This window comes from Triticum aestivum, chromosome 2A (assembly GCF_018294505.1).
Source record: "Triticum aestivum cultivar Chinese Spring chromosome 2A, IWGSC CS RefSeq v2.1, whole genome shotgun sequence".
In the NCBI taxonomy this organism is placed as follows: Eukaryota; Viridiplantae; Streptophyta; class Magnoliopsida; order Poales; family Poaceae; genus Triticum; species Triticum aestivum.
In genome coordinates, this window is record NC_057797.1 from 146,128,383 (window position 1) to 146,146,745 (window position 18,363).

General features: G+C 43.0%; 1 protein-coding gene and 1 pseudogene across 1 annotated transcript; one reads left to right on the forward strand and one right to left on the reverse strand.

Annotated features, from left to right (window-relative positions):
• The first annotated feature begins 1,425 nt into the window (after positions 1-1,425).
• Positions 1,426-9,223, forward strand: LOC123188061 (protein CHROMATIN REMODELING 35-like; annotated as a pseudogene).
• Positions 9,224-10,998: 1,775 nt separating this feature from the next.
• On the reverse strand, positions 10,999-15,929 carry LOC123188060 (tRNA (guanosine(18)-2'-O)-methyltransferase). The gene is made up of 6 exons (XM_044600089.1): positions 15,272-15,929; positions 14,380-14,518; positions 13,705-13,766; positions 13,082-13,220; positions 11,950-12,198; positions 10,999-11,368 (listed from the first exon to the last, which is right to left on the reverse strand). The coding sequence occupies exons 1-5, from the start codon at positions 15,853-15,855 to the stop codon at positions 12,061-12,063; spliced, it is 1,062 nt and encodes a 353-aa protein (XP_044456024.1). The 5' UTR covers positions 15,856-15,929; the 3' UTR covers positions 10,999-11,368; positions 11,950-12,060.
• Positions 15,930-18,363: the final 2,434 nt, after the last annotated feature.

An 18,363-nucleotide genomic window follows, 5' to 3' on the forward strand; every position in this document is an offset into this window, starting at 1 on the left:
GCTAGACGATTTGCTCTCTTGACTCTGACCGGATGCCTGGAGTAGTGGCTGGACGTTTGATCACTGACTTGCAGTGCCTGCATCTTGTTCCATTGCCGCTTCCACACTCCCCTCTTGGTTGGTTGTTGTCCTCTTGTGCTTGCACTCCTCGATACACGTGAAGCTCTCCTCAAACCCATACGTGCACGAGAGGGGTGAAGTAGTATACCATCCAAGAGAGCACCAAGTAGACACGCATAAATGATAAAAATCCCCTTAGTATATGTGATGTGTGTCTCCCTTGATGAATGGAGCCAAGTCCATGGTGATGACCCCAGGGTGCTCCGCACCAAAAAGGAAGAAATGCTATTTGACCATGTATTACAGTTATATTGACATGTTTTTTCTTAATATATATTATTTTATGGTAAACAATCTGAAAGTGAAATGGTGAACCGATGGCACAACAAATGATCTTACTGGAAAATACCAGAACCAAAGACCCAAGAGATAGAGTTTAAGACCTAGGTCACCTAAGGTGTAGGCTGAAGCCCAACCTAGGCCTTATAACTATCTCACCCAACTCGTTTGTTGTAAGAGAATGAAACAATGCTATTGAACCATGTTTTACTATTATATTGGCATACATTATTGCTCGATATATTTTTATGGTAAAAAAATTGGTAGCGAATCAGCAACACAACTTGTGAAAACCCAAATTGATAACCTCACAGGTTTAATGATCAGTCCATTTTCTTAACCTATGATCTAAACCTACCGTTGTCTTAGGACCATAAGTGCGCGGGAGATGGTTTATCACACGAAGTGCAATGGCATCCATCCCATCCTTCCCCAAGTATTGTTGCACCTTTTTGAGAAACACCGAATACATATAGACACACACAATGACTACTAAAGACTATAATTGCGGATCTTTAATACTATTGATATTATCATTGTAGTCTCGTGATAAAAAATGCATTAACAAGACATCAAATCGTCAAAACACGAGATTTGAGTCGTGGAGATTTAAGATCAATGAAATCACCACTGACACCTCACTGTCAACAAAACGCTGCCTCACAATAAAAGAAAATCCACATTAATGAAACAGTAAATAGCCAAAAACGTCGTCTTTCAATAAAAGAATAATCCGCATTAACGAGACAGTAAACCAACAAAAACACGGCTCTCCAACCCACGATATCAGTGCTGGCATCTGGATGTCGACAGAAACGTCGCCTCGCAATAAATAATATCCTACAGTAATGGTGGAGGTTAAATCCATGATGGACCACCCACCTAACCATCCAACTATGCTGAGATATTCTCACTCACTGAAAGTGACTGTTGGTAACTGCATGTGGACCCGCCAGGTGGCAGGCCCCACGTATCAGCCACCAAAGTCAGGGCGCGCAGTACACTCGTCACAGAATGTGCGCCCCATCCAACTGAACCTTTTTATGCAACGGGGAAACCAACGCGGCCGAGCAAGGAGACAGTGGCGCCACCCGCCGCTTTCCCAGTCCTCTCCTCCTCCCCTCCGCCCCGCTCCAAAAACCACCGCGCCGCGCCGCGCTTCGCCGCCGTCAGCGGCCATGGACGTCGCCCCCGGCGAGGAGCCCCCAGCGGCGCCCTCTGGTGAGCATCCTCCCCCCGCTCCTCCTCTGCCTGGACGTGACGTGATCCCACCGTGGCGGGTTCTCTGCTACGCCTACGCCGGTGGTATCGGGTCTGGCCTCGCGCGCGGCCGGCGGGGGTTTCGTGTCGGCATAAATAGGGCCGGTGCTGCATTTGCGTTCGCGTTGTAGGGAAGAGGGGTTGGGCTGGGTGGATTGGGATTCATGGCGGTCCGGGATTCTGTCAGGGTTGGACGGGGTTGAAAGATTGCGTACCACCATTTTCACGGGGTCACTTTTGCTCCAAGTCTGGACAACAAAAAAGGGGTCAGTTACGAAAGGGATTTAATATCTTATTTATATAATTCCAAAAAAATCCAAAAAAACGGAAGGGATTTAATATCTTATTTATATAAATAGAAGGGATTTAATATTTCGGTTGACTAGTTTGCTCTTGGATGGCAACTCTTTGTCCCAGTCTCCTGCTTGAATCGAGCGAAGTTCCTGGCAGTGTTTTTTAGTCGGAAGAAATACCACTGTACTAATAGTTTACTGAAACACAACTCTAGGAAACTCAGTTTCCATTTCCTGTATGTATCATGCACCCTAAATCGATGCTTTCCTGTTGTGCCAAACCATAGAGAATGGTGTGTGCTTATAATTTGTAAAAAGAAAATTTGTCATTCGAAGAGGCTTATGATTTCTATGGAGTGCTGAAATGATGTTAGCATCCCAATTTACCACTTGGTTACTCATTTTGACTCTTAGTACAAAAGCTCTTGCTTGGGCATGGTGTGCGCTTACAGTTAGCGTTCTCTGCAAATGCCATTTTAAGCCTGTTTGGAGCCTGAAGTTGCTGTTTTTTTGGACTTCTTTTGTTTGGCTTGAGAGCCAAGGTGAGGGGAGAGGTTGATTGCCACTAAATCCATCCATTTGACATTGAAGTTTAGGTTATTTGGGGCCTCACCTTTATGTTTTTCTTTTCTTTAGTCGCTCTTTTGGCTGGGCATTCTGAGCATGATTAGAAGCAAAGAACAGTTTCTGAGTTTGTACTAATGCATACTGTAGATGTTTTTGCTAGTGTATGGCTATTAGCTTTATGCATCCTCTGTTCCTGAAATCACGGCGTAGGTTTTCTTCTTCTTCTGTTTTTCAGTGAAAGAAGGTGCAAGCTTAGTTTTGCACCACAATTTCTGAACCCTCCTGTCATGACACCACGATTACAGGCACGCGTTCCCGCATCCTAGTCTCCACTTATCCCCCGTCTCCTGCAGTTTTCTACTTCCTACTTCCTTTTTTGATCCATGCTCATCGTCTTGCTCGACACCCTGCTCAGCTTGCTCGTTGGTGTGGGCACCTGACACCCTTTGTGGCCACTCTGCATCTGCCACTGGCAAAGCCTAGCTGGGTACACCCTCGGCGGCTGTCAACGCCAAGGAAATTGACCTCGGCCAGTGTGCTCGTGCGAGCCCAAGGTCAAGTCCGGCGTGAAGTTCTCGTGCCGGCACTGCCACTGTCTCGATCCGGCGTGACCATTCAGCAAAGACAAAGGAGTGAGTGCCAAGCTCCATGGTCTAGGTCCATAAAGAATCATCATAAACAGAGTTGGAAGAGAATTAAGGGGGTGGAACACTCTTAGTCAAAGCTCCATGGTTTAGGTCCATGGAAGATTGGAGAAGAGAGTGGTGACCATGGTGTTTGGGAAGGTTGTTTTTATAGGTTAACTACAAAATTGGACTTGTATAATCAAATTGGCGTTCATACTCAAAATATTTCAGTGAAACATCTAATCCCTCCCTTCAAATTCCTTCCCTCCATTTTCATGGAAATTTCAATACTCAAATTTGCGATGAAGCAATGTTTTTAATCAGTGCCATAATGCAACGTGTAGCCAGTGCCTGGGCCATGCATGAGAACCAGCAGTGCGACGAGGGTTGCATGGTGTGGGAGGGAGTTTGCGTGGGGCAGGCGTGGGATGTTCGCGCGCAATCCTTTGTACGGCTAGCTGGCAGTATCAACACTGGTGGAGACCAAGGAGCTCAAGCTTGTGTAGGAGGGAAATTAGAGGCAAGTGTGGTGAGATTAGCAGGGGCGAAGGAGTCCAGATCAACGAAAATTTCCACGGCCTGCTCCTGTTTTGGTCTTAGTGCCAGAAGATGTGCGCCATGCTTTCAGGAATGGAGGGAGTAAGTTTCATTACTGTTGAATCGGATTGTATCGAGTGAAATTCAGAGATCCGTGCCAAAAGTAAGGAACCTATGAGAAAGAAGTCACCCAAAGGTTGACCGGTCAGCACCATGGATGTTGGGCTAGCCAGCCTGGGTTTGATCATCAGCTCTATCTTAATTTGATTGATACCTAGCTCCTCCAACGCATCACTCTTTTTTTCAGTGTAAACGTATGAGTGATGAATAATAGTGCCTATTTGTTCATCGCTTACTATGCTTGTGTTAAATAAGTGGCGGGTTGGCAACTGCATAATGGTCACTGCATTTTATGATTATTGTAGTTATCCACATGAAAGTGTCTGTGCTTTTAATTATAATTTCCTTGTACGCATCCTACAATTTCTTGTCCACCTTGCATGCGACTTATACAGAATAGCAGATGAATATTGCTGACACCAATTTATTTCCTCTCTCTTGTATGATAAGTAATCAATCATCTATCTTTGTACTTTGTAGGCATATATTACCACAGAAAAAGGAAGCCTTCTGACCCCATCAGTGGCCTTTCACTTCCTAGTGCAAAGATGGTTGGCAATTGGGGATTTGGCAGTGTTACCAAGGACTGGGAAAGTATGCATGCTCGAAAGCTCGAATTTATGAATTTCCTTTCTACTCTGCGTAAGCCCACTCAGAGTTATGTGGCGAGTGCTGAAGCTAATATGATTAATAGCTCTGTCGAGCACACAGAACAGAAAAACAGTGAAGTGCTAATAATTCTTGATTCGGACAATGAAGATGAAAGCATGGCAGCATACAAACAACTGACACCTGAGAAGAACAAACAGCTCTCATCTGAGAAAAACAAGCAGCTGATACCATCAGAACAGGCTGGTACTCTCACAGCATGTGTGGCAACCCAAGGAATTGCCGACGTAAATGACCAAAACAGTCATATTGTTCCATATGGTCAAAGTGCAACTTTAATGAATCAGTATCATTTACCCCACTATCAACCATCAGTTCAGTTTGAGAGAGTTGTATTGCAGAAAAGACCTGAGGAGGAACGTATGCATGATCTGGCTGTATGTACTTCTTCACTTGCAATTTGTTTTACCGAACTTCTACTTCTACACACTGTATAGTTGTTTTGCTCTACATGCTTGTACCGACAAGCTAATCTATGGTATCAAAGTTGCACTGCACATTGGCATCTCTGAAGGGCACTGTAAATATGCTATCTTTGTCTTCAGTGTTTTCTTGATGTTCATCAATCTAATTGTTTAATGCATCTTAGTTTCACAAATAGCTGAACAATGGAGTACAAATGTTTGATATTTACTGAATCTGTTCCAATTCAAAGCTGAAAGTTTTCATCTTCTAGCCATAACTCTTCCTGCTCAATGTAGGTTGCAAGCTATGCGGAGAAAATGGCAGAAACACTTGTTTTCCCTGCTCCTAAGGAGAGAAAACAACGGAAATATGACCCAAGTTCCCAGACAGACGGAGATGCTGAAGCTGGGCCAAGAAAAAGAAAAAGAAAAGGCAAAGATGAAGCGAGTGCACCAGTATTTGATTTGCCCTCAGAAACTTACAATCCTGCAGAGGAAGATGAGCCTATGGAGGAAGAGGATAAACCAGAAAATGAAAGTGATGGTCTCGATGGTTTCTGGAATGAGTACTCACTGGCTCTGGAAAGCTCTAAGGTACAAATTGTAATCACAGACATGATTTTTGTTGCTGTACCATTTTGAAATCTATCATATTGTAAATTAATAGTTCTGCTTATAAATGTATGCTTTGTCATTATTTTACCTGAAAATTGAACTGCTTTGCACAAGGGTAAAATCCACATAGCCCCCCCCCCCCCCCCCCCACACACACACACAAACACACCATCCACCCGTTCACCCAACAGGACTCATGTGGTGCTCCCTACGTGGCATCCACGGTTCAACTGTGCTATACCGGTGAACAGAACAGCTAGGTCTGGGGGTTGGGGGGTAGATATAAACGGTTCGAGAATAGGTGAGGGGGCAGATTACCTGGTTAAATGAGCTCAGCTAAATAGCTGGCAAGCAGTGTAAGAGAAATATGCATTACCTCATTTTTTAGTTAACTTGTCAATCTTCATTTGTGTTGTTTGCCATAATAATTTAGTTATATTTATTGGCCAGCTTGACACACCTGAAGAGGCAGACAGTGAGAAAGAAGTGGGTGAAAAGGAGGTGGACAATGGCTGCAGTCATGACATACGGATTCATGAAGACCTGGGCCATGTATGCCGCGTCTGTGGTATGATTGTGAGAAGGGCTGACATGATATTTGATTATCAATGGAAAAAGGTATGTTATTCATTTAAGATAAGTGATGCTTCTCTAACTCCGAGCTTGTTTAGCAATGTAAATCGTTCTCTACATGCATGGTTTAGTTTTTTGGGAAGTTCTTACCAAGTATCCTTTTTAGCAACTAGCAAAGTGACCTGCGAGCACACACATGCATCATTTTTAGTGTGCTGAATCTGCTTTGAGATACATTTTTTATTTCATTTTACATTGTTTTGAACAAAGACATTGTTTTGTAAAAGCCAACCACCTAAGCGGGCACAATATGCCTACCGTATCTGAGAATCAGTCCATACCATCTTAACCGACAAAATGTACACATTTGATCATGCCACACAGCCAGATGATGCACCTCATGGGCTATTATTTTGATCATTCTTATATTTCTCCCATGAAGAAACTTTTCTAGTATAGCACACATAGCTGTTATTTTCTGATCTTCAGTATGAACTGCTCTGCATTATAATTTATAATTTTTCACAAATGTCATGAATGCTGCACGTATTGTCTTTGTTTGGCATTTCGTTTGCTGGAGAAGCCATGTCTGTCAGAACGAATTATAAAATCCAATGGATATAATAAGCTGATCTGTTTGACAAATGGTTTGATGTTTTGCATTTTTGTTTGAATTTCTAGTCTACATTTCTATTTTCTATACTGTGCCTTCGGTATATACTAAATAGATGATTTAACTGTGGAACATTGCACAAGAGATGGATTTAGCAACAAACATGAAACTTAGATATCCATCATTATTTCTAATGTTTTACATGGCAATCGTGAAATTCAAATGTATGATTGGAACAATAAATTGACATTATGTTTACCTCTTGTCAGCCATCAAGGTCAAGATCATATTTCAGTGAAACACGCTCAAAGGATTCTGATGACATTGTCATTGGTGATGTTAGAGTCACTGAAGAACTCATGGCTTTAGACGTTGCCATTCATCCAAGACATGCAAAGCAAATGAGAGCACATCAATTGGCAGGTTTCCACTTTCTGGTGAAGAATCTAGTCTCTGAAAAACCAGGAGGTTGCATTCTAGCTCATGCCCCTGGTTCGGGGAAAACATTTATGCTGATTAGTTTCATTCAGAGCTTCTTGGCAAAGTACCCCTCTTCAAGGCCCCTTGTTATACTTCCTAAAGGCATATTAGGTACATGGAAGAGGGAGTTTCAACGGTGGCAAGTGGAGGATATACCACTGTATGACTTTTATTCTGTCAAGGCTGAGAAGAGAGCAGAGCAGTTGGAAATCCTCAAATCTTGGCAAGCCAAACTGAGCATCCTATTTCTTGGATACAAGCAGTTTTCTCAGATCGTTTGCAGTGATGGTGGTGGCAACGTCGCAGCTGCGTGCCGGGACATGTTGCTTAAGGTCCCTAGCCTACTTATAATGGATGAGGGCCATACACCTAGGAATCGGGAGACTGATGTGCTAGAATCATTGAGCAGAGTCCTAACTCCACGTAAGGTGGTCCTATCTGGTACACTTTTCCAGAATCATGTCAGTGAAGTGTTCAACATCTTGAACCTTGTGCGCCCAAAGTTTCTCAAGTCGGACTCATCTCGTCCTATTGTTAAACGTATAATGAGTCAAGTAGCAATATCAGGTGGCAGAATTTCAAAAGGGGCTGCTGATAATGCATTCACTGAGTCAATAGAAGAGACCCTGCTGCATGATGATAACTTCACGAGAAAAGCACATGTCATTAGAAGTCTCAGAGAACTAACAAAAGATGTGCTTCATTACTACAAGGGTGACATCTTAGATGAACTACCTGGCCTATTAGACTTCAGCGTCTTCTTGAAACTCAGTCCCAAGCAGAAAGAAATCGTTCATAAGTTGGAATCCTATGAGAAGTTCAAACGAAGCGCCGTAGGAACTGCAGTGTACATGCATCCTTGTCTGTCAGGAATGTCAGAAGTTGACGCTGCAGATAGGGCTATCAACCTGACAGATGCAAGCATTGATAGTTTGGTCGAGTCTATCAACGTGACAGATGGTGTGAAGGCCAGGTTTTTCACTAACATCCTGGCGCTTGCGAATTCTGCAGGAGAGAAGGTGCTTGCTTTTGGTCAGTACATACTACCCATGAAATTTTTGGAGAGGCTATTGGTGAAGACAAGGGGCTGGAATGTAGGGAAGGAGATCTTTGTGATCAATGGCGATACTAGTCAAGAAGAGAGAGAACTGGCCATGGACCAGTTTAACAACTCTGCTGATGCAAAAGTTCTGTTTGGCTCTATCAGGGCGTGCGGGGAGGGCATCTCCCTCGTGGGCGCATCAAGAGTTGTCATTCTAGATGTTCACTTGAACCCCTCTGTTACTCGTCAAGCAATCGGGCGGGCTTTCAGGCCTGGGCAGCAGAAGAAAGTGTTCGTGTACAGGCTCGTGGCCGCCGACTCTCAAGAGGAAAGCTTCCATCAAACCGCATTCAAGAAAGAAGTCATACCGAAGCTGTGGTTTGAATGGAGTGAGCAGCACTGCACGTCGGACGACTTCCGGCTGAACAAAGTCGATATCGATGACTGTGAAGACGAGCTGCTGGACAACAAAGCGATGCGGCAGGATATCAAGGTCTTGTACAAAAGGTGAAAGCAGGTTGGCCGCTGTGCGCCATGTACATATGCATTGTCGATCTTTCGAGGTCGGCATTGCTCTGAATGAAGTAAGCGTCCTCTAGAAATCATTTTCCGCATGATGATACCTGTTTCTCCTTGTTTTTTCACGTGATTTTACGACCGTTTGTTTTTCTGCTGCAGGGTGTTGCAGCTGCTCCGTCGTGGTGGAAACGCCAAGCCAAGGGTTTGCTGCCAGCAAGGGTTTTCTGCTGCCTGTGTCATTGCCCCCACCTATGTGTATCCATCCGGTGACCTGTTTAGTAGTATGTGCCGACGACTTTGGACGGAAATTAGCTAGGGAACTGATCCTCGTCGTGTTTCTTGTTCAAGACTTCCAGGGCTAGCAGTTATGTTTGTTTATTTTTACCTTTTCGCGAAACAATAATGTCCAAATAATATGTTACTGTACTTGATGCCGCCCTTGGGCTGCACTCTGTTATCTAGGGTAAAAACCGACAAGTGTTTGCTGCGGACAGAAAGCGCAGGTACTCTTTTTGCTTGCTTGGGTGCATGACTGAATGGTGGGCTATCAGGGGTGCTCCTCAGGGCCTCTCATGCTGTCCATTGCTGTTGTTTGGAGTGAGGGGTATGTGTGGGTTTGCTGTGTGTTTGGTTATATTGGGCTTGTGTGTTGGTCTGGTTGGTGGTGTGTTTACCTGCTCTTGTGAGTGGGGCCCTGTGTCACTGATGTTTCTGAACCTGATGTTATGCCATATCTCTCTGATGAGATGGATGGCCAAGTGAATACCATCATCATCACGATGCACCCATGAAACCAGAAATTTATTTCCCTTCGATGAATCTTGTGCTGGCCTAGAGATGTTGTAATATCGTTATATGGCTGCCCATGATCCGGCTTTCTATATTTTGTGGGTATGGCATTCTTTTTTTGTACTAAACACAAAAGCAATCTGTGTTAAGTAGACGGTGTTGTGTTCAGTCACCAAGCTATAATGGAATTACATGATTCACGTGAGCATTTCTTTATCAGCATAGAGGCCGTCTCGTGTGGCCCTGGCCCTTTTTGTTGTTGTTGCAAAGATCGGGAACTCTTTTTTTTTTGCGGGTGAAAGATCGGGAACTTTATTGATCAGTTAACAGTGTTACAATTCTGCAACCACAAGTCGGTTGAATGCTCCCTCCTTGAATGTATAGCTAAGAAATCTGCAACCTATTTTTTGAGTATGACTAATCTTTACCAGCTTCAGCTCCGTTCTTCCCTAATAAGCTCCTTCACACCTTCCATGATATATAGCTGTAGGCGCTACCAACATATTGCGTTGTTTGTCCCGTGTGGCCTTGGCCTTGTGCTGCGCTGATTCATGAGCAGCTCCTTGAGGGCCAAAGAAAATAAAAGGCATTGTCGATATCATATTGGGAATTTGCTCTTCTAAAAGCATGCACTATGCGGTCAAAATCACTGTTTTAACCCTTTTTGGAAAGTTCAGCATGAGATGACCTCTATTGGAAACTTTAACACGATCTAACTCCTTTTAGCAACACCAACGAGTTGGCATTGCCGTCACAATACGTAACACCATGGTTCATGGCGTTGCTACCTTCTACCACACCGTAACACCATGGGTCGTAGCATTGCTACCTTGGCCGACACCAACAACTAGTTGTGCAGTGCCGAGCAACGCCAGGGACCGTGGCGTTGCACATGAAAACAACACCAAAGACATTAGCATAATAGCATTGGACAATGAAGCAGCAACACATTGGACTTTGGAGTTGTATAGAAGGGATTAGTTTTCAACATGGGTCATTTTGACAGTTATTTTGGCCGTGGCGGGAAAATACCCAACTGGTTTACACTTTTTAAGTTGGCGCCAGCTATGTCGGCCTGACAGGTCTGCTTAGAAAATCAAGGGAACTGTTAAATTGTGTAAAATATGACACATTGTAACAACTTGGGGGTAAAATATGACAGAAAGTTTTAAATGCAGTAAACATTTCCCAATTTCATAAACAGGGGGTAAAAAAATAAATTCACCATGACATGTAAGGTGATATTTTCATGAACTACACAGAAACCTATCAAAATGGCTACACCTTCAAGACAAAGGAGTACTTAATGTAAACCTATCCAAATAATCGCGTTTAACTAACTAGGGAGTACATCGGACCATTTATATAAAAAAATCCAAAAGAAAACACCCCAAACTTTGTAGTACCGGTGAATTACTGTGCGCTCAATGGCAGAGACAGTGGGGACTGACAGGAGCCATGGCTCCCCCCATGAATCCTATACCTGTGTATATACTAGTGTCAAAAATCATCTTATATTAAGTTACGGAGGGAGTATATGCTTGTTTAATGTTTCAATCTCTCAGATTTAAGGGAAAAACATGTATTAGTGTGATTTGGCCTCTGTTATCAAAAGTTTGAGCCATTTGGGCCCCCTCATCTATGATCATGGCTCCGCCACTGCTGTGACTCAAAAGAAGTTGGCAAGCCAAATCACATAGAGTACATAGTAATGCTTTAGGTTTGTGCAATAGGTTGCATCACCAAAGACACCAAATCCTGTCCCTGGATTCTGTTTGGAATCAGCATATCGCAGCACCCTAATTCCCGAGCAGTATGATCGTTCCTTTTTCAGAAATAACCTTCATTAGCAGGATGAACGCCTACAAATGTGGTATAAAGGGGGTAAGAGAGATTTAAAGAACACATGCTGCATCAAGTGGATGACAATATATATGGATGTGTAGATAACGGATGTCGATAAAAGTCAACCATTACAAGGAAATCACGTTCTAGTATAGAGTAAGGCTATAGCCTATACGTGAGTGGACCATGCTAGTCAGTACTCCCTTCGTTCATAAATATAAGATGTTTTGGATATTTCAATATGGACTACATACGGACTGAAATAAGTGAACAAACACACTAAAACGTGTCTATATACATCCGATTCAGAAAAAAGTTAGAACATCTTATATTTGTGAATGGAGGGAGTATACAGGAAGGGTACTGCAGCGACCAACAAATTGCATGTTGCCACCTTTTACCATTTGTTTCTTTTAGAAACTTTTTTTTAAAATAACCCGGAAAAGCAGGAGAGGCTCCCGCGGTAAATTTTCTATTGAGTTATGGGGGGAAATTGCATAAGTATGTACAAGAACCTTTTAATATTTGATAATAGTGATGATATGACCATATGGTTCAAACAAAAAAAGCAAATCAAAAGGCAAATGAAACAACTTACCAGTTAGTCTAAAGTTGATCATAAATTCATAATACTGAATTAGCCAACTGCCAAACAAAACACTGCTTAACAAACTAGCTTGCACATGTTTCTTCAGCAGACACTGCGATCTCAAAGTTTGGCCACCAAATTATTTGCCTTCCTTTTGGCATATTCATGAATGACCGTAGCTGTGCTCTCTCGATGACGCAGATAGAACTCTGCCAGCAATATTCTATTTTCTTCAGACGTGAGATCGCCATTCTGACCCTGTAATTGAAACTGGAGATAAGATGCTGCAAATTTACAAAGGGCTTACAAGCAGTTGTGTGGTCATCAATTCCCTTACCTGAAGGTAACTAAGCAGCATGGTCAGAGAAAATAAATGCATGAAAGCACAAATGCAATTTCTGTATTTTTCAACGCAGAAGATGGTCAGACAATCTTTTAAGTTTATTAATGAGCTGAAACTTAATGGCGCCCGTGACAATTCAAATCACTCTGATACACACCGTCAATCATCTAGATTGAAAAGGTTGTTACATGTTTGTAGGTGAGTTTGGAGTTTAGGTCAAACCATAAGTACAAACTGAATTTGGTGGTCATGCTTTGTGCTAATAAATTTAGTAGCAACACTTGAGACTTGCTATGTCTAGCTAGAGGTACGTGGCTTACTCACAAGCCTGCTAAGAAGCCAGCTTATCCAGTTTATAATCTATAAACCCATTAAGCTGGTATACGAGATGAGATGCATAAACCATCAGGTGGATCTAATTAACTCTAGAGACTGCACTACAGCCTCTGCTACCTCCAATTATCTCAAATGAGTGAATCAAATTTAGGACTATATACAACTAAAAAATAACTAACAGTATGGTCCTAGTTTAAGTTAATGATGGTGACCGAAACAAACTTAAGATGAGTCAAACATGTTCTTATTGATGCGCAAATGGCGATGTATACTATAATCGTCATAAGAATCCATCAAATGTAAAAGTTGGAATCAAAATAGGTGGTGGCAGGTGCTTTCTCGTTAGAAGGTGATTGTAATTCTGAAGCAGCCTTAACGATGGCAGGCGGAAATTTAATGTTTGGCCGTATCAAGTCTTATTTCAACTTAAGAAGTCTTCACAATGGAAAAAAATGTACTTACAAGGCGAGAAACTCTATCATAAACAGCATGGTGCATAAGGATTCCAGCTGCAACAGATACATTAAAAGAATCCACCATGCCTTTCATTGGAACACTACAGTGCATGTCCGACAACTTCAGAGCGACGTCGCTAATACCCCTGTCACAGAATAATTACTTAATATCCACCCTTAACTGTACAATGAAACATCAACGTACCGATAGCCTTGCAAAGACTTTGCTAAAAAAATGCCTAAACTCATGCGTAAACTTTTCAAAGCATTAACCCACGGTATTCTTTACATGATAACAGCTATGGATATTCTAGTTTATAACCCAAGAGCAACAAAAATAATCTATCTGTATAACACATGCCAAAATAGTATACTTCATTTAGTTGCTGTGTTACAGCTACTCTATTCGCCAAGGAACATGTGCAAATCCTCTTGCAACAGGAGATATTCAAATACCTCACCAGAAAGCTGTAAATAGATCTAAGATTACAAATATTTCTTGCATTAGTAAACAGGTTCCATGCAGATACATTAGAAAGCAAGTAGAAAGCACGAACGCAGGAACAGGAAACTTATTACAGCATAACTGTGGCAAAAGATGCATAGCTGGGGAGAAGGGAGAGAACCTACATAGTCTCATTGCCCACAACGATAGCCGTTGGATGAGACCAATCCATGTCATACACAGAAACCTACAAATCCATCAAGAATATAATTATTTCCTCACACATTTCAACTTTCAACTATTCAGAGCATCATAAAAACATCTTTTGATGAGAAGCGCAATCCTGATGAATCATAATAAATAAAGAAATAAGGAAAAGTTATTAAGAATATGGGCAATGCAATATCACATATTTTTATTTCACAAACCTACTATAGGCAGAAGTCATTGATGTCTTCTAGAATGTTTAGGTGAGACAGTAAAATAGACCCTCAATTTTAATTTTAATATTCACCAGTAATCTATTGCAATTTATATTATGTGTGCAAATAGATGATTATCGCAAATTCACAATCATTCGGCAATCGACTGTCAACAATTTTTCTGTATGGATGGTTGGACCATGCACCACAGACATACTACAAATTCAAGGCATTTACCATATATCTAGAACAAACGCGTCTCCTCTATTTAACTAGCTGCAAAATTTTCTTGTTTCCCTTTGCAAACCAAAACACTTTGTGACAGCAAACAACAAATCACAATGCATTAACTGAGATGGAAACCGCAAAGTCTGTGTTTATAGATTTCCTAAAGTATATCCATACTGTAAGATCAAATGAGCGAGAGCAAGAGACTACCGAATCACTTCCCAAACTAGTACATGCAATGCGATAACCACGCTTTTTCAAAGCATCAAAACATTCTGCAGGTGAGCTCCATAGCTCGATGTCAAGCCATTTCTCGGCACCCATGCTCACGTGCCTGTTGTCTCTATACCTGCAATAGTCAAGAGGCATCTTCATTGACAATATACTAACTTCTATTGATTTATAACTAACTTCTATTCATTTATACTAATAAACTAACATATATTGTGTTAAAGGATGTGAAACCTATGAATTGATACAGATAATGAATACATAATTATGTGGAGTTCTTGATGCATAGCCTCGAAAAAATTATCGGGACACCAAATCAATGTAACATGCTAGAAACTAATATTAAGTGGTACAAGATATTTATTCTTCAGTGGAATTCTTCACGTTCATCCGAGTTAACAGCTAAGGAGTAGAAGTACTACTCCAGTTGCCAATTGGCAACCATAAACATGGCCGGCCATTGTCTTCGTGTGGGATTATTTTTCAACAATTATACAGTGCGACGGAAACCATATCTTTCTGACTGTTTTCCCAGAAATTTGTGTGGTTCAAGCTAATCTTCTAATGAAACAAACAAAATAAAGTGCACAATCCAAAAACTAAGTGTCGACTATTTTTCTCCTCAAATAAGTCCACACAAGAATACCATCTCACATAAACTACTGATTGGAGAGTAAAGGAGCAAATTAACCGCAAAATACACTCTGGAAAGCATTTCATGAGGATTGAGCCTAACCCATTCAATCCCAAAATAGTGCCGAAGTTTAGATCAATTAGAGTCATAGACTCACAATATTTCAGCTGATTTGGCAAGTAATCGTCAAGTAAATACCGAGATACTAGCATTTTGGGTTCCTTTTCACCTCAGCACCTTTTGTTGTCCTCGCAGGAGATGACGTGCACGGACTGCACGCCGAGCGCGTCGGCGGAGCGGAACGCCGCGGAGACGTTCCCAAAGTCGGTGAGGCCCTCGACGACCAGGCAGACGGCGTAGCTCCTGCTCTGGACGGCGCGGCGGATCCGGTCCCGCCGCGGCTCGAGGATGTACGGCTCCAGCACGTCCACCACCTCCTGGCTGGTCACCTCCACGCCCCCCGCTCCCCGGAACGCGTCCAGGTAAGGGAACCACCTGCCCCGCCCCGCCGCCGGGCCGTCGGCGTCGGCGCGGCGCTGCATCTTCATGAGCCGGCCCATCCGACCGCCGCCCGGGGAGGTGGGCTTTGGGGCGAGGAGATGCTCGACGGTGTCGACGCCCTCGTAGGGGTCGGCGTCCGCGTCCGCGTCCGCATCAGGGGCGGGGGCAGCGGCGGTGGAGAGGGTGGAGGCGCGGAGGAGATGCCCGGAGGTGAGGTGGAGGCCGAGGAGGCGGAGGGGAGGGTGCCGGGGTCTGGAGCGCGCCGGGAAGGGGGCAAAGGCGGAGGCCAGCGAGGAGAAGGATAGCGTTCTAGAGGCCATTGCTGCGTGGGGTGCTTGTTTCAGGTTTTGGTTGAGGGTTCTGATCCCTGAACCGAGACGCGAACGGGAAGAAGATCAAGCCTCCTGTGAGGCTGCAAAGCATGAGAAATTGAGAATCAAACCTGGCCAGATGGGCCGACCTGGGCTAAACATGCCTGCACGGCACATATACTATATGGGCCGTGCCATGATGGCCCGCGTGCCCTTAGGCCCAGACAAGGCCCCTATATTAAATGGGCCGGGCAGGTGACATATTTGGCCCGCTGGCGCGTGTATTATTAAATCTATTGGGCTGTTTTGGGCCTAGTCAGACTATTGGGCTGTAAAAAATAAAAAAATAAAAAACAATTAACAGGTCGTGTCGTGTCGTGCTGGCACACAGGCCTGGCCTCGCAGCCCAACATGGTCCAAGGTATGTTGCGTGCATTTCTCAAAAAAAAAGTATGTTGCATGTCGGTACAACCCGTTTATGAGCATGCGTGCTCACAGCCGACACGTGGTCCACGGCCCATCTGGCCAGCTATACATGAGATCATCGATCGATTGATGCTTCCACACGGACGACCAGGATACGACCAGGATGAACGCATCCGCTCGCATTTTGAGAGAGGCAACATGTGCTCGACCCCCGATACTCCTAAATTTGCGACACAACAATTTCACCTAAAAGTCACATCTCTATTCCTAAAAGGGAGTTGGTAGTCTCTCCTCATCGGTTTATTTTTGCCTCCACTCCCACCACCCCCTCCCATTAGTTTATTTTCGCCTCACCTCACACCACCCCCTCACATGATTTTCTTCTCCCCATTAAAGAGGGAGATCTTTGTTTCGTGCTTGTTTTGATAGGTGTTGATTCAATTTAGAAATCGTATCATAAATGTGAGATCACCTTCTTAAAAAACAGACAAGATTTTTTTCAATAACCTTGCAAAACAAAATCAGATATTCCTCAATGTGTTGCCATTTATTATTATCATTATCTCTACTATTCAAATGACAACCACAACTTTCGAAATATAATAAAAATAACATTTTTTATCTTACCAAATCACATATATCTCTACTATTAAGGGGAGTTGGTAGGCCGGTACACACAGTTTATTTTCGCCTTCACCTCCCACCACCACCCCTCTATGCTAGTTTTTTCTTCCTTGCATGCTCCCACCTCCGTGGCGGCAGGCGGGTCGTTGGACCGCCACGTACAGGTGTTCGTGGACGCAGTCATAGCAACGCAGGGCATTCTACTAGTAAATTTAAGGGGGGAAATGATGATGCTGATATAATGTGTATGAATCATGTCATAGAATTCATATCTGAATTTGAAACACCACATATAAAGAAACTACAAATCTAGCTATGAATAGTGAATATGTCTGGTTAGACATTAATGTGAATTCGGTCTATTTAACACTACCAATTTTAAATTTGCGTTGCAAACTGAGAGATGGTTAGGTTCCTTGTGGTGGACATAACCCACTAGGGTTCCAAGCTATAGACTTAGCATTGGTGCTCGCATTTCCCTGAATTTGTTTTAGGCTTTCCGGTGAGTTTGTTTAGTGGGAGAAGATGTTACCGTCGACAACGAGATGTCCGTTGCGATTTCGTCAATCTCAGCACGTTGTGTCGACTTAATATTTCGAATGTGCTCATACATCCACAATGATGAGTGTATACTTGCACCTTGTTCAAAAGAAGAAGAAAATGAATTTGCATTTCTTTTTCTACATATTGAGTTGAGCTCCAAATTTTTAGTCCACAATTTATAGCAATATTTTGGTGAGTCATGCATCAAAGCTACTCCAATTCGTGGGAGTAACTGTGTATGTACCGTGTTAATAAATGTGTGGGGGTAACATATGCATCCCCATTCTAACAAGGTAACAATATTCATCAATGCAAATGAATATTTCATTTAGGTGAAGCACCGCGTATTCCATTAATTGGGCATGACGAGATCAATGGTCACCGAACATGCTACATCAACGGGAAGTATCCCAACCACAATGAACTCATGCCATGAGTTGAATTCATACAACCTTGAGGAAGGCACATATGTCATCTTATTATAGACTTGCAGCAATACTATTGTGGTCATCTTGATGCGGTGGAGGAGTTGCGCGGCGGCAAGGTCCGTGTGGCAACAATGATAGACATCGGGCAGCCTAGCTCGGTGATCCTTCGTGGTGCCAGCGTTGAATAGTTCTTCGTCATGGATTGTTCTTAGATCCGAAGCCACCCTTGTTTCTGGCATGTGGTTGTTCACTTCCCTCGGATATTCTTGTGGATTCTCATTGCCTTTGTAGTGGCTTTGTCGGCGGTTGCTTGCAATGAAGCATGAGTTGCTTGCTCAGGAAAAAGTGATGATGATGACGCCAACAAGCAACCTCAAAGATTTTTCATTGCAGTGATGCGTGATGCTTTTTGTGCCAAATCAGCGGGTTGTAGCAGTATTTGCACCTTTTTCGCTAACTAACTAGGCAACTATATTCTTAATCAACAAAAATGACA